This window comes from Physella acuta, unplaced genomic scaffold (assembly GCF_028476545.2).
Source record: "Physella acuta isolate Inbredline_101_S28 unplaced genomic scaffold, ASM2847654v3 ptg000004l, whole genome shotgun sequence".
NCBI classification, from domain to species: domain Eukaryota; kingdom Metazoa; phylum Mollusca; class Gastropoda; family Physidae; genus Physella; species Physella acuta.
The window spans coordinates 369,367-386,991 of record NW_026731524.1 but is presented as its reverse complement, the minus strand read 5'-3'; the positions used below and the strand labels follow the sequence as shown (position 1 = coordinate 386,991).

At 34.7% G+C, this 17,625-nt stretch overlaps 2 protein-coding genes across 2 annotated transcripts; both read right to left on the bottom strand.

The window, feature by feature from the left end:
• Window positions 1–5,112: 5,112 nt before the first annotated feature.
• Window positions 5,113–9,658, bottom strand: LOC131936011 (aerolysin-4). Its single transcript, XM_059292848.1, has 2 exons — window positions 9,616–9,658; window positions 5,113–7,008 (listed from the first exon to the last, which is right to left on the bottom strand). The coding sequence occupies exon 2, from the start codon at window positions 6,984–6,986 to the stop codon at window positions 5,190–5,192; it is 1,797 nt and encodes a 598-aa protein (XP_059148831.1). The 5' UTR covers window positions 6,987–7,008; window positions 9,616–9,658; the 3' UTR covers window positions 5,113–5,189.
• Window positions 9,659–14,739: 5,081 nt separating this feature from the next.
• LOC131935453 (uncharacterized) lies at window positions 14,740–16,401 on the bottom strand. The gene has a single exon (XM_059291886.1). It carries the CDS (start codon window positions 16,399–16,401, stop codon window positions 14,740–14,742), a length of 1,662 nt encoding a protein of 553 aa, XP_059147869.1.
• Between the last annotated feature and the right edge of the window lie 1,224 nt (window positions 16,402–17,625).

Here is a 17,625-nt window from a genome sequence, read left to right as displayed (position 1 = left end):
AGGTGTTGTTGGTGCCCGATCTTTGATCAAATACAACTACGGTCCAGTGGCGTAGCGAGGTCGGGTGTCACCCAGTGCGGCACTTAATGGTGTCGCCCCCCAGATGCTTAGCGACCCTTCCCGGGGACAAACTTTCAAATTTTCGATATGCAACCCCTCCCCTCTCAAATTTTCGATTTGCATCCCCCCCCCCAAGTTTTCGATTTGCACCCATCCCCCCCCCCCCCTCAAACTTTGGATTTGCACCCCCCCCCCCCTCAAGTTTTTCTCTATATATTTTGCTATTTTTAACTATGTTTTAACTCCCTAAATGGTGTCACCCGATGCGATCCGCACCCCCGCCCCCCCCCCCTCGCTACGCCTCTGCTACGGTCACTCCTCCTTGATTTCGAATAGCACTTTTTAGGTAGAAACTATTTTCTTTGTCGTAAAAAATTAAATTAATTAATTGTAATTTATTATTTATTTTTTGTTTCACATTATCGTTATTATTTCTTTATATAAACCTTAGTCCGGGGGTTATTATCCGGGGGGTTAATGTCACGGGGGGTTTATGTCCAGGTGGGTTTATGTCGCGGGGGTTTTTTGTTAAGGGGGTTTATGTCGGGGGGTTTTTGACCGGGAGCCACAGCCACTATACTCTATACAGCTTTCCATGTACAAACCATTGACATAATAATCGTAATTAAATTTACACAAACCGTTTTTATCAAAACATTTTGAGATACCATGGTCCTAGCAGCGCCACACAATATGCTGGACTATCAGATGGCTTTGAACACCGTCACTCTTCTATGTTATGTGAATCGCAACGGTCAGCTACTTTCGTTATGTACAATACCGTTAAGGAAATAACTGTAAGGAAAGAAAGACCAGTAATTTAATTTATCAAACAAGTAACACAAATCAGCAGTCATTGTTTGTGTTTTAGAATTTCCCCAGGTAGCACGTTTTTCCGCCCAGTTAGATTTCCTACATCCAGCGTCAGAGGTGTACACACATGAGAAAATAAGATTGTCTAAGCTAAATAGATCTCTATAGTTGCTGGAAAATTCACGGGGGTGGGGGGAGGTGAAGGAGGGGGGAAGGGATCTTCCTTAGCGACCTAAGGATAGTGTTTTAAAGCAACTATTTTCAGTGGCAGCATTGGTACTGTCGAATTCCCAAATTATGAATTACTGAAAAGTAGAAAATAAAACAACTAAATAGCGGCATATGATACGCCGCGGGTCGGTTCGTACTGTATATATCGTCTAGTATTTTAAGGGCTGTCCTGAGTGATTGAGTATAGGATTCTAGATTTTTTAGAGAATGCAGGACAGTTTTGTATCTGTGAGAAAAACTATCCGTCTTTTTGGGGATACAGAGCTATATGACAGGATGTTTACTTCATGTTATGAAGCTTCTTTCTCTGATCTAAAATTGCCAGATAATTTGCCTGAGGCTATGGACTTTTCTAAACTTTCTCCGTTTGGCCATTCACTAAGGACTCCTTGACATTTTTTGTGGCATCTTCAGCTGAACCATCTGTAAATACTCTAATCTAATAGTACTTGGGTACTGCAACTGTGCTTGTATGTAATTTTATTTAATTCTGCATGATCGTAGTCAGATTTTTTTCTATGGTATCTGTTGAGTTTCTGATGACTAGTACACGGTAAGAGATCCACAGTGGGGAGTGTTTTTGTGTTTTAATTGTTTCAGGAATGATTTTTCTGTTTTATATTTCGTTTTTAGACTTTTGGCTTCTCTGATAAAACGTGACATTTGGAGTCTGTTTTAAGAGCTTGGCTTCTAGTGCTCCTGCTTTAGATTATGGGTATCTAGTGCCTTCAGCTTTGTGTATTTGGTGAGGATTTTTTATTCTCTTCTTTCTTCCATTGAACTTAGAACATCCAATTCCTCCGCTGCTTTTATCAGTGTTGTTTCCATAGCTCCTGTTTTTATTCTCAATCCAATGTTCGGGACTTTGTCGATTTTGCTAATATTTGTTTTAGCGGCTGAGCCTGGAGCTGAGGCACCATATTCTAAGGCAGGTCTGACCTAGCTAATATAGGTTTTTTTTTTAAAACTGTGATGATTATATCCCCAGTTAGTATCTGCAAGCGTAAACAGTTAAAATGAAAAGTTTAGACTAAAGTAGACTCAGCAGTTTTAAGAGATTGAACAACAATATAAATGAACAAGATGTACAATAAACAAACTAAAACATAAAACAAACCATACATATTTACATAAAAATGCATTCAGTGTGATCATAGACCCTATTAATTCTACGATGTTTTAGTAATTTCTGAGTGTTTGTATTATGTCTAAACAAAATACTTAATTTAATGTAATCTACTTTGAGTAGGTTGTTTTTCTACATGACTATAAAAAATAATAGGAATATAAATACCAATGGCATGCAAGTTAAGTTTTTTTATATCAGTTTTTTTTTAATATCGGATGATATGCCTATTTAGTAATTTGGTGTTCGACTTGGAGGTCACTCGGTAGTTTATCTCTAAAGTCATGAGCCATTTGTCGGTAGCCAATATGTCGTGAGCCCATTTTTCCGGGGCCAATATGTCGGTAGCTCATTTTCTGGAGCAAGTATGTCGTGCGTCCATATTTCGGGAGCCCATTTATCGAGAGCCCATTTTGTCGGGTTACTATATGTCAAGACTTTTGGACAGGGCTATTAAGACTGGGTCGTTTTGTTGAAGTTCAATTTGTTGGATCATGAGTGAGAAGTGGGGCATGGGTGGTGAGAAATTTAGTCTGACTTTGCAAACTAGAACTAATAACAACATTTGAAATAAGACAGAAGACGTTAGTAGACTATTGATTTTGTAAGTGGATTTCTTTCCCAATCGTGTATAAAAAAGTTTTCATATAAAATAAATTATTAAATATTAATTTTTAAGTTTAGTGATCGTCCTTAAAGCTAGTTGATAGTTGGGTGGTCGGCCTTAGTGCTATTCGGTAGTTTGGAGGTAGGCCTTTCGAATATTTTGTAATTTATTGATCGAGATTCAGGCTGATCGTCATTTGACCCTCTCGGCCTTTAGACCATGTTGAGCTTTTATCAAGTTCTCGTATTGAAACACGATACGTTCTTCCCATGTAGTCGCGGGATCAGCAAACCTAATGCCATAAAATATATACATCTATATAATGCGTGTAACATATTTATCACGAAACTGTATTGATGCATAAAGCCTTTAATGCAAGTAGGGTTTTGCAGAGAAAAGCTTTATAAGTCTATTTCAAAAAATGTGTTAAGCTGTTATTCTATTCATCCAGCTAATGGCAATCCTATGATTAGATAAAGTTTTAAGTGGCTTATAGAATACAGATTTTATAAGTCACCCGCATTCATGCAAAAAAAAAATATAGAGGTATTTCTTAGATAATATGTATCACATAGCGGGCAATAATCCCATGGTTGAATTGTATTTCAAAGCTGATAAATATAGTGAATTTTTCGTGTAACATAATACTTTGCATTAAATTAAGCTTCGCGTTAAAAATACAATTTCGCGGCAACTTTAGTTATTCACCGTTGATTTGTTTTTACCCAGGTTTTGGATTAAAATAAGGTTAATTAAAAAACAATGTAAGGGTATACCAGTAAAGAGATTATCGAAAAAATATTGTAAAGATTAGCTTGGTTGGAATTAAGTATAGAAACGTGGCATTTCGAGGCCACAGGGGGCACACTAGGATTTGTTGTTACAGAATGTCTAGCTTTGGCAACAATAACTGTTTCAAATACAGATTTCGATGAATTGTATTTTTGTTTAATAGAGTGCATTATTTTTGCAAGGCAAAACAGTATGCATAGTACGAAAAATCATTTGCATATAGTAAGAATAACGTTACCTAAAATTTTTACACAAAAGAACTAAACGCTATGAACGATAATCATAACTTAGCAGTAGTATATTAGGTCCCTTTTGGGTAGTATGGCGCCGGCGCAGGGTGGCGCAGCGCGCAGGGACAACGAGATATAGTAAACTACTCGCAGTGTGAAGGGGGTGGCGCAGGGGGAAGGTGAGCCGCAAGGACAACGAGATATAGTAAAATACTAGGAGGGGAGTGGCGCAGGGTGAAGGTGGAGTGGCGCAGTGTGCAGGGACAATGAGATATAGTAAAATACTGGGGATGGGGATGGGGATGGGAGGTGGCGCAGGCGCAGGGGGATGTGTAGTAGTTCAGTAGGTCACCACCGGTGACCTTGTGACGTAATCACTGCAGGTGACATAGTTACGTAATCACCCTTTTTTTTAATTTAATGAGTTTGTTTGTTATTTATAATTTTAATTTAATTATTTTTTAATGAGTTTTTAATTAGTTTGATTTTTTTATTTATTTTGTTTATAATTTTGTAATTTTTATTATTTAGTTACGTAATTTGATTATTAGTGTAATTTTAATTAATTTTATTTTAATTTTTAATTTTAATTTAATTACTTTGTTTATTTTTTGTTTGTTTATAATTTTAATTAATTTGATTTTAATTTTTTAAATTTAAATTTTTTAAATTTAAATTTAAATTTTTAAAATTTTAAAATTTTAATTAATTTTATATTTGTTTATTTGTTTATTTGTTTGGTTTAATTCATTTGTTGTTTGTATGTATGTTTTTTCTGACAATCGTGTACAAAAATAGAAAGTTCTTTGTGTAGGTCCCGATTTCTGTTCGAATCCGGGTTTTAGTCAGTAAACCGTCCTTGATTCCTCCCAACTTTGATGGGTACCTAACTCACGTTAGGGAAAGTAAAGTTGACTGGACATAGTGCTTACCACACTATTTCTTCATATGCCGAGGTCACAAAAACAAATGAACTCTACTTCACTTGCCCTATAGACCGTCACGTGTAAAAAGGGAACTTTACTTTTACTTTCACTTATTTTTTTTGACTGAATCCCTTTTATCGGGAGCCTATATGACGTGGTCAATTCGACGCTTGCACTTTTGACGTAGTCGTTTTGACGGGGTTGTTATGACGGGGACGTTTTGAAGTTGCACGGGATTCGACAGAAAAACCAGAATATTATTGTACACAAAGTAAAGAATAAAACAAGTATAGATTAAAACAACCACATAAAACATTAAGAGCCTGCATATGTATGTTTTATTTTGAAACATCTTCAAGAGTTTACGCAGCTTGGACGTCACCTCGATGTTCGATTACGAAGGATCAAAGATTCACTCGAGGAGCATCGTTAGGCGCAGTCTTTTGCACTTGTGTGGAGTTCTGTAAAATATGATCCGTTAGCTTTGTAGGACCAACATCGTTATGCGCAGTCTTGGCCACTTGTGTGGAGTTCTGTAAAATGTCAGTTAGATTCTTAGGACCAACATCGTTAGGTGCAGTCTTGGGAAATTGTGTGGAAGCATGTAAAATTTTATCCTGTGCATTAGCACGAGAGTCTACTGATCGCTTTTTTGTCGGTACGGTATCCCAATGAAAGTCGACGTTTTTTCCCGATACATCTTCAAACTTTCCGGTTAGCTTAAAAACGTATCTGTTTTCATCGCACAGATCGTTGATTACCTGTTGCAAGCCTGGATATGCACTTTTCAAATTGGTCCACAACCAAGGGTGTGAGTTGGTATCGCTCTCTCTCTTCAGTGCTGTGTAGAAGGGGACCTTAGAGTCGCCAAATCTGTAGTTAAAAGTAGGACGATCTCCACTTCCACGATGCTTATAATGGTAATTGGTATCAGCATGACCAATGCCCCCACTCCAACGTAGAAAACCTTGAAGCTCAGTGGAGAACTTAACTATAATTGTCGCAGTATAGTTAACTGAACTTTTAGTTTTGGCCACAACAAGACGCCATTTAGCTGCAGAATTCGGTTGTATGGTTTTTACACTAGTGACTGTAAAGGATTTCGTCTGTTCATCTTTGTTTTCATCTGTCTGCGATGAACTTGTTTCAAATCCAAACTTGAACCCGGTAGAAATAGTAGGTCCGCCAGGCGGTGTGTAGGATATTTTGAAATTTAATTCCTGGCTGTTTCTCCAAGCGCTGGTTGTCGTATGTGTGATACTACGCGCAATGCTTTCAGTTCGTGTGATAGTCTTGGTTGTACTTGTCGGGTCTCTGTTATAAATAACTCCTGAGTCTATCGTTTCAGCCGCCAAATCTTCAATTAAAGGTGTTCCATATTTGATGTCTTTTATACCAAAACTCCAGTCTCCATAGGCTAGGTTGAGACGTTGTTCATGCATATACCCATCGCACGGTTGGTTTGTACTAGAGAGCCATGTGTCGCCGTTTCTTACAAAATCCTCGCCAACATTCTCGCCTCTACAACCTCCGCACCAACCATAACCGAGATGATTCGCCAAATTTGATATGTCGTGCATTGTAGTGTCCATGATGCGTGTCTTCACCTTGTTGAGTTCGTCGAGTACTTCTGGTGCTGACGCCGGCTTGCAACATCGCAAAGTCTCTATACAAAAAAGTCGATTACAGTTCCCCTTGTACAAACCAGTGACATAGTAACCATCATTACATTTACACAAACCTATGCCATTAAAACATGTCTCAACGTTGTGGTCATTGCAGTCATGGTAGTATGGTGGGTGGTCCGCTGGTTTAGAACAACGTCCCTCTTCTATGTTATGCAGAAAGCCACGGTCAGCGTCTCTCGTTCTGTAAATACCGTTTAAGAAATAACCAGGAGGACAGGTTGACCAAGTATTTACTTTATCAAACGAGTACCACCAATCAGCTGTCATTGTTTGTGTTCTAGATGTGTCCCATGGTGAATTTCTCGAACAACATTCAACTCCGTCTATTAATTCTATACTGTCCTTTTCATCACCTGTGAAAGCAGCTCGATAAAAGCCAGAGATAAAATCATTTTGGTTATTACACATTGAAGTTCCCTGTTTTTTAATCGTTTCCGCCCAGTTTGTTCTGCTGCAACCAGCACCACCAGTGTCAACTAAAGCCATAAGCACAACGACGTGAGCTAAAGACATCTTTTTCGTCCGATCTGAAAAACTGACAATTTGTTTCACGTTGAGAAACAATGTTTTCACAAACACAGTTTTATCGTTGACAATATAAATAGTTTCGTGACACCTGCAAATGCATAGGACGGATGGCACATAGGCATTATATTTCAAAAACTGTTCAAACTTAACATAGGCAGAGAGAATGGAAAACATTTGCAAGATTGCTGTAATTATCATATTATAATACATTTATTGTTGGCGCGTAGTATGTATTAGTTGCCAGAATTGTTAATGTTAATGTTAATGTTAATGTTAATGTTAATGTTAATGTTAATGTTAATGTTAATGTTAATGTTAATGTTAATGTTAATGTTAATGTTAATGTTAATGTTAATGTTAATGTTAATGTTAATGTTAATGTTAATGTTAATGTTAATGTTAATGTTAATGTTAATGTTAATGTTAATGTTAATGTTAATGTTAATGTTAATGTTAATGTTAATGTTAATGTTAATGTTAATGTTAATGTTAATGTTAATGTTAATGTTAATGTTAATGTTAATGTTAATGTTAATGTTAATGTTAATGTTAATGTTAATGTTAATGTTAATGTTAATGTTAATGTTAATGTTAATGTTAATGTTAATGTTAATGTTAATGTTAATGTTAATGTTAATGTTAATGTTAATGTTAATGTTAATGTTAATGTTAATGTTAATGTTAATGTTAATGTTAATGTTAATGTTAATGTTAATGTTAATGTTAATGTTAATGTTAATGTTAATGTTAATGTTAATGTTAATGTTAATGTTAATGTTAATGTTAATGTTAATGTTAATGTTAATGTTAATGTTAATGTTAATGTTAATGTTAATGTTAATGTTAATGTTAATGTTAATGTTAATGTTAATGTTAATGTTAATGTTAATGTTAATGTTAATGTTAATGTTAATGTTAATGTTAATGTTAATGTTAATGTTAATGTTAATGTTAATGTTAATGTTAATGTTAATGTTAATGTTAATGTTAATGTTAATGTTAATGTTAATGTTAATGTTAATGTTAATGTTAATGTTAATGTTAATGTTAATGTTAATGTTAATGTTAATGTTAATGTTAATGTTAATGTTAATGTTAATGTTAATGTTAATGTTAATGTTAATGTTAATGTTAATGTTAATGTTAATGTTAATGTTAATGTTAATGTTAATGTTAATGTTAATGTTAATGTTAATGTTAATGTTAATGTTAATGTTAATGTTAATGTTAATGTTAATGTTAATGTTAATGTTAATGTTAATGTTAATGTTAATGTTAATGTTAATGTTAATGTTAATGTTAATGTTAATGTTAATGTTAATGTTAATGTTAATGTTAATGTTAATGTTAATGTTAATGTTAATGTTAATGTTAATGTTAATGTTAATGTTAATGTTAATGTTAATGTTAATGTTAATGTTAATGTTAATGTTAATGTTAATGTTAATGTTAATGTTAATGTTAATGTTAATGTTAATGTTAATGTTAATGTTAATGTTAATGTTAATGTTAATGTTAATGTTAATGTTAATGTTAATGTTAATGTTAATGTTAATGTTAATGTTAATGTTAATGTTAATGTTAATGTTAATGTTAATGTTAATGTTAATGTTAATGTTAATGTTAATGTTAATGTTAATGTTAATGTTAATGTTAATGTTAATGTTCATGTTCATGTTCATGTTCATGTTCATGTTCATGTTCATGTTCATGTTCATGTTTATGGTCATGGTCATGGTCATGGTCATGGTCATGGTCATGGTCATGGTCATGGTCATGGTCATGGTCATGGTCTTGGTCTTGGTCATGGTTATGGTCATGGTCATGGTCATGGTCATAATGATGCAAGAAATATCGCGCAGTATTGCATTTGAATAACTCAGTTTTATTTTTAAAAAACAAGGTGAAACTTCTGAGAGTATAGATTTAGTTTCGTATGAATAAAACCCGTTTAAAATATTGTGTCAGACTTAAAACAGAGACCACCACTACACGACGGGACAATCACTCTTATGAATATAACAAATCGCATTTTAACATAATCTTAATAATAATAATAATAATAATAGTAATACTAATAATAATAATAATAATAATAATAATAATAATAATAATAATAATAATAATAGTTATAATAATAATAATAATAATAATAATAACAATTATAATTATAATTATAATTATAATTATAATTATAATTATAATTATAATTATAATTATAATTATAATTATAATTATAATTATAATTATAATTATAATTATAATTATAATTATAATTATAATTATAATTATAATTATAATTATAATTATAATTATAATTATAATTATAATTATAATTTATATATATATATATATATATATATATATATATATATATATATATATATATATATATATATATATATATATATATATATATATATATATATATATTTATTTATTTATATATTTTTATATATATATATATATATATATATATATACATATATATATATATATATATATATATATATATATATATATATATATATATATATTTATTTATTTATTTATTTATTTATTTATTTATATATTTATTTATATTTATTTATGTTTAAATTTTATTTATATTTACCGCTGACTACGCCACAAGTGTTGTGATAGAGGTACAACGAAAATGAGATATTGAATGTGAATTTATTTATATCTAAAGTTTCATGTTCCTAGAACAATAGCGCAGATAAATAACGGATCATAAGAGATTAATGAAATAAAAAATGTCTTACCCGCATTTTCAGGTCGTCGATTTAGTACGGAACAAAACACGAATCACCAGCTGTAATTATAACGAATAGCCTTCTTCTTCTTCTTCGGTTATAATTTTAGTGTTGGAAGGTATTGTTTTAGCCATATAAGTTACGTGTCATTTGCTTATGCGCCATATGGGCCGTGGACTCAGACTGCTTATCTTTTTTGGATTTGCCTCTATAGTCTTTGTTCAACCAAGAACAAATTTCAAGGCAGCAATTTTTTTTTCTTTTGATTTTGGAGTCATCACCATCTATCGAACCTCATTTCTTAAACCCAAGACATTTCGGTTTAGAAACCACGGGCTTTACCGGCTCGACCACGCTGACCCCTTAAAAACTAGTATTTAGCATCAGTTTTACAAGTCTATATAGTGTATTAAGCATCCGGTCAAGACGACAATTCTTGTTCTTTGTGTGCATCACCAGCAAAACATAAGGCGTATGGTTTTTTTATTTGTTGCCCTGACATTCGAAACTGTTTTCCAACGCATTTAGACAAATTGTGACACAGCCTCAGGACTGTTGGCAAAAAACATTCAATGCATAAATTATTTTTAAATGTGGGCATCCTGCCACGGTAAACCAAGTGCTATCTCCTTTAATTAAGATTCATGAAAATTATATCATGTGTACAGAAATGAACAAGGATCATAAATTAAATAAAATGTAAATAAAACATGGTGAAAACAAACGGAAAAAAAACTTCAGAATCTAGAAAAAAAATATTGGAAAGTCATAGTTTAGTAAAAGAACTGCTATTTGTAAAAATTAAAACAGTAAAAAAATCACATTAGTTGAAACTACCTATTTAAAGAAACTAAATTAAATGAGATAATTAAACAAACGAATGCAATACTCGCTTTCACCATGGAGCCAGCAGTAATACGAATCTGATCTATAAACATCGGTATGCACATCTAATCAAAAAATATAATTCTACTAGCAAGTGATGTTGTTAAAGAGAATGGCAAGTTGACCAACTGACAAAAAAAGATTAATTTCTTGAAATCAAATCTACAATATTACAATTTTGTACAGGACCTACAACCTATGCAGGTATATATCATGCTGAGTATTCCAATCTCGAGATGCTTCCTAATGTGAGGCAATATATTCAAAACAAAATGTTTTCGCTTCTCTGATTCAATAATATATTTCGTTATTTAAATAACATATAATGATTAAAATTTGCCGGTTGATTTCTAATATAAACTAAAACACAAACCAAAAACAATGAGAAAAAAGGTAAACGAACACATACATATGGATAGTATTAGGGTATACATTTTTCTGTGGGGTTCTTAACTTGGTAGTGGTATGATACAGTTAAGTTTGGTGTTATATTGAGTCATCTATTATACAGCACGTCTATCAGGATAAGGAGACGGAGAAAATAATTTAGTCAATAAAATTACCATTTAACATTAGCGTCAAATATTTGTTAGCTGATTAAATCAACTCAAAACGATTCATAATTTACCTAGATACTTGTTTTCTCTGTAAATTTCGAGAATAATTTAAACGGCGTTACCTGTTAGAAATAGTGTCAGTCCGCGCATTCCTCACCGCAATATAGTCTCACCTAATCATATGAGCTTAATGTTAGCCTTATGTCGCCCCGGTGTGATTTTATGTGTGGGGTGCGGGTGAGAGACAGAGTTGGTAAGCCTGAAAGACAATGATTAATAAAATGTTTATAATAAGTCAAACAAACGTGTCTGTTTACGCATGGATTATGACTGATGAGCACTCACTACCTTCTGTTAACAAGGTCTCTTAGGAAACATGGTGCTATAGGTTCATGAAAGATAAACCTCAGGGTATCAAATAGCATTTAATCCTTACAGTCTAATGAGTTGTAGTTCACGCCTAATGTTAACAATGGTACAAAAGGCTCTTGGGGACAGATAATATAGTTCTTAAACGTGTTTAAACTAAGGGGGAGGAAGCAGGATAAGAAATATCCTTCTCTTTATCAGCATGATGTTGTATGTAAATTGTGGTCACGGACGCTTTCTTTTCACTGAGCAGATAATCGTATAATCGTCTGTTAGATACGGTGCTGACAGTATTTTAAAGCAAATATCCTTAGTTGTGTCGACTTCTTAAATCAGTAATCACTAAAAATTAGAAAATAAAACAAATATATTAAAAAACAACGTTATAGCAACATGCTTGTAAATGCTGTGAAATAAGAAAATAAAAATAAATAAAATAAAGAAAATAAAATAAATAAAAATTAAAAGCTTTCGTCGCTCTTGACGTATGAGATAATTATAATAAGTTATAGCCTTGACCGGCCTTGATTGATCCTTTAATAAACACCATTCTTGTCAACCACCCTCATATTAATGCCATGGAAAAAGTAACCCCGGTGCAGGGATGGAATCTTGAAATTTGATAAGAGAATTATTAGATGTATAGACATATTGCACACGATACAATACTGAATGTCTGGTTTAACTAGCCTATATGTGCAGTAATCTTCGATGCTCAACTTCGGTTTACCTAAACATGGGGATTCGAAGCTATAGACTTGAACCGGTGGCGTAGCTAACATCAGTTAGTATGAATCGAGTTTAACAAAATATCAATCCATCACATCAACACTAGCTCATTTTTTAGAGTTAAAAATGAATCTATTTACTGGGGTAACGCAAAAGGCAATGCTATGGGAGGATGAGTGTCTATGTATATTCTTAGAAGCGTAACCTTGTTTTTTTAACTGAATTATTTACATGTAAACAATTCATTGTGGCGTGCTGTGTGAAAGTTTTACTATTACGTTAATCACTTACCGTCATATCACCGTCAATCACTCACCGCCCAAGCGCCAGGGACCTAGAAGGGCGTTCTCGTGAGCCCCCGATTATACTACAGCAGGGGAGCCACGTATGGCCCCTTGGCGTTTTTTGCGCTCACGGGAAAGCCCAGTGCGTGAAATCGCACCCTGCAGGAGCGCTGGAGGAGGAACCTAATTCAATAGTCATCAAATATTGTTGCCCATCGTTTCTTTAGTGTATAGCCTTTTTTAAATAGTGCACACAAGGGAGCCTTAGGCGCTTCGGCTCGAGAAATATCCGGGGCGCCGGAGGCTGTGACTGTTAAAGTTATAACGCTGAATAAAGTAGTACCCCTTACCCGCTATGCAGGACGCTCGATTAATGGATAACACGTGCTAATATTGCCGCACTGAGACTCCGGGCACCAAATCGTATATTGACAAAAATAGCAACCTTGCGTGCGCCGCCCTTAAGAAATATTTCTCAGAAACCTTTTCAGAAGTATTCTCATAAAATCCCCTAAGTTTTATGGCACTCGGATGAACGGTGTCGAACCGCATTCGATTTGCGAAATTAAAAAAAAAAAACATTTTTCTGTCGGTCCGAGACCGGAGGCTGCTAAATTTGAAATGCCTACGGCGCAGAGAAGTGCCTGATTGGGCACCCGACCACTCTGCTTAGATATGCCTAGAGAGGAAGAGAGGAAGCTTCTAGGCGCGCTTACAGCTTGGTGTTTTCTATGGTCTCCATGAAGAGAATTATATATTATATAGATTATATAGATTGAACTACTATTTAAGTAACTACATAGATCTCTTCCTTAATGTTAGTAACGTTATCCAAAAGATAATATTGAGACCCATGCTTTTCTTTATAGTTATTTAAATTTTAAAATAGTGTGTTATTATATATTTAAAGAAAATCATTTTTTTTTCTTGCTTTTATAGCATTATTACATAAAAGCATGTTATTAAAAAGTTTTTATTCAATATTTTTCAGTATTTTAATTTTTTTTTTACAATAGAGTTGCATGAATAACTACTTTTGCGCACATATTGAACAATAAATTGATTCTAATAGTGTGGAAAGAGTAGTAGGACAGCCCAGTAAATTCAGAAAATATTAATTAGTTTTTATAAAATTAATTAGGTATTCATTTAAGTCAAATTGAAGGTCAAATTGCACTGTCTTTAAATCTTGAACAACGTGCCGAATTTTAGAGAAATTAATCGTTTAGAGGTGCCTGAAATTTCACTCACCCGTTATGATCTCGCACGACGGACAAATAAAGCAAGTTAAATAAATGCGTTTACAAAGAGTGTTGCTCATTTTTATTTTAATGTGGGAACACAATTTCTGTTTGGTAATAATAATAACAACTCAGGTTTTTTGGGCATTTTATTTTAAAATGTGTGACGTGTTGACGATTGTTCGTAACGAACCATTTTATTTTGGCGAATGTAAGGCTTTTTTCGAAACACAACTTTAAATTTAATTAGCCGTCCCGTCTAGGCCCTGCACTGGCCTCTGTGAAAAAGCTATCTGTATAAGATTGTTATTTGTGCTTTCATTATGCAGCAAATACCCGACACTAACAGTGTTTAAGAAATATATTACTTCCAATAAAATGTTTTTACGGAAATATTTACGATTAAGAAAGTCACACATAACCCTACAGTTAACTTTAACTCCAAACTCAACCCAAACCTCAAACCAAAAACGACCAAAACCATAACCAAAAACACAAACACTTGCAAATGTTGCACGAAATACAAACGCAAACTAAAAACAAACGCAGGGGCAAATACAGACACAATCGAAAACACAAACGAAAACTCAAACGCAAACACGAATGCAACTTTAACACAAAAGAAAACACAAACGCAAACAAAATACAACACAAATGCAAACGCAAATTAATCTCTTAAAAATAGAAGTAGAAATGTTTAACAAATAATAAAGTTGCAAAACAAATATAAACACATTTGACATGTGTAAAGCAAAAACAATTTTGAGACATTCGTTTACGATAATGTAACACAAATGAACGCATGTGCTCTAAAGTTAAACTTGAATTTATTTAGTTACTATAGTTTAATATGAATTCCTTGATGAATTCCTTTTAAAGATGTTTCCTATGGAAATCATTGAAGTGAGCAGATTCACTTAAGGAGGATCAAGTTTAACAGGAGGAACATCATTTGGCAAAGCCCTAGCGACATGTGTTGAATTCTGGAAGATATGGTCAGGAACACGCTTGTAACGGTCTGCTGATCGTTTACTTAATGGTACAGCTTCCCAGGTAAAATCTCCACTTGTACCAACAACATCATCAAACCTTCCAGTCAGTTGAAAGACGTATCGATTCTCATCGCACAAATCGTCGACCACTTGTTGGAATCCTGGATACGCGTTTTTCAGTTCGTTCCACAACCAAGGCTGTGAACTTGTATCGCTCTGTTGCTTTAGGTCTGTGTAAAATGGGACGCTGGAGCTGCCAAACTTGTAGTTCACCTTTGAGTCACTATTCCTACCATGATACTTGTTATGATAATTTGTGTAGGTATCGTGCTGTCCTTCACCCCCACGTAGAAGGCCTTGAAGCTCGGTAGAAAACCTGGCTATGATTGTAGCCGTGTACGTTATTGAAGTTCGTGTTTTTGCCACGATAAAACTCCATTTGGCAGCAGAATAGGCCTTGATATTTTTACTAGTAGTCATTGTAAAATTCTTTGATGTTTTATCACTTTGTTCATTTTTTGTAGACGTGCTTGTCTCATATCCAAACTTGTATCCGGCACTAATTTCCGCTCCTGGTGGCTTGTAACTAACTTGGATGTTCAAATCAATATTGTTTTTCCAAGAACTGGTTGTCGTGTGGGTGACTGTGCGAACGCTGGACTCACTTCGTGTAATAGTCTTCATCGCATCTGTCACGTCATTGTTATAAAAAATCCCCGAGTCTATAGTTTCTGGTACTAAGTTTTGGATAATATGAGGTCCGTATTTAATGTCTTTCATAGCAAAGCTCCAATCGCCATAAGCCATGTTGAGACGTTGGTCATTCCAGTCGCCACTACAGGGTTGATCTAAATTTGAAAGCCATGTGTCGCCTTCTCTAACAAAATCTTCGCCAGCGAACTGGCCTCTACAACCTCCACACCAGCGGTAACCGAGATGATTCGCCAAATTAGCAATGTCGTGCATTGTAGTGTCCATGATGCGTGTCTTCACCATGTAGAGCTCGTCCAGGACTTCTGGTGCTGACGCCGGCTTGCAACATCGCAACATCTCTATACAATAAAGTCGATTACAGGTCCCCTTGTACAAACCAGTGACATAGTAACCATCATTACATTTACACAAACCTGTATTATCAAAACATGTCCCAATATCGTGGTCATAACAGTTACTATAATATTCTGGGTGGTCAGCTGGTTTAGAACAACGTCCCTCTTCAATGTTATGCGAATAGCATCGGTCAGCGTCTCTCGTTCTGTAAATACCGTTTAGGAAATAACCGTCTTGACAATTCGACCAGGAATTTAATCTATCAAACGAGTACCACCAATCAGCAATCATTGTTTGTGTTCTAGATTTGTCCCATGGTGAATTTCTCGAACAACATTCAACTCCTTCTATTAATTCTATACTGTCCTTTTCATCACCTGTGAAAGCAGCTCTATAAAAGCCTGAGATAAAATCATTTTGGTTATTACACATTGAAGTTCCCTGTTTTTTAAACGTTTCCGCCCAGTTTGTTCTGCTGCATTCAGCACCTCCAGTGTCAACTAAAGCAATAAGCACAACGACGTGAGCTAAAGACATCTTTTATTGTCCAATCTGAAAAAACTGATAATTCGTTTTGACCTTGAGAAACAATATTTTCATAAAGACAGTTTTATCGTTGACAACACAAACAGTGTCAGACAACATTCAAACACAGAGGGCGTATATCACATAGAAATCTTTGCACTGGCAATATTAATGTTTATGTCTAATTATATCACATTTCTTGTAGTGCTGTTTTTTTTTCAAGATTTGTTGCCTTTTCAAACATTTTAACAATTAAAACTCCCAGGAAATTTCCCCCTGGTCTTGGTCATATGGCCATGGTCATATCGTCATGGTCATATGGTCATGTTCATGGTCATACGGTCATACGGTCATACGGTCATACGGTCATACGGTCATACGGTCATACGGTCATACGGTCATACGGTCATACGGTCATACGGTCATACGGTCATACGGTCATACGGTCATACGGTCATACGGTCATACGGTCATACGGTCATACGGTCATACGGTCATACGGTCATACGGTCATTCGGTCATTCGGTCATACGGTCATACGGTCATACGGTCATACGGTCATACGTTCATACGGTCATACGGTCATACGGTCATACGGTCATACGGTCATACGGTCATACGGTCATACGGTCATACGGTCATACGGTCATACGGTCACACGGCCACACGGCCACACGGCCACACGGCCACACGGTCACACGGCCACACGGTCACACGGTCACACGGTCACACGGTCACACGGTCACACGGTCACACGGTCACACGGTCACACGGTCACACGGTCATACGGTCATATACTCATACGGACATACGGTCATGGTCATGGTCATAATCAGGGTCGGGTCAGGGTCATGGCACGGTCATGGTCACTCACACGCAGGCGGTCGCCGAAGTGTGTTCTACCTCACTATTTTAAAGAGTAATTAACGTATACTCAAAGCTATAGGCCTACATATTATATCCCTGGTGTGGGGAAACACGTGCCCTGAAAATTATATGAAGGAAGCAATATGGCTAAGGCATAGTTTGAATAACTCATGTTTTGAAAACAATTTCCTACTTCAAAAAGTATAGGATTGGTATCGCATTAATGAAACTCTTTTAAAATATTTCGTCAGACTTTCTACCGAGACCACAACTGTACGCGGTGACGAGCACTTTTGTAAATAATAATAAAACACATGTCACAACAAGCAATTTTTACATAGCCTTAAATAATAATAATAATATTAAGTA

Excerpts from the sequence above, each read along its gene's own strand:
- LOC131936011 (XM_059292848.1), bottom strand. The coding sequence starts at position 6,986 with ATGTCTTTAGCTCACGTCGTTGTGCTTATGGCTTTAGTTGACACTGGT.
- LOC131935453 (XM_059291886.1), bottom strand. The coding sequence starts at position 16,401 with ATGTCTTTAGCTCACGTCGTTGTGCTTATTGCTTTAGTTGACACTGGA.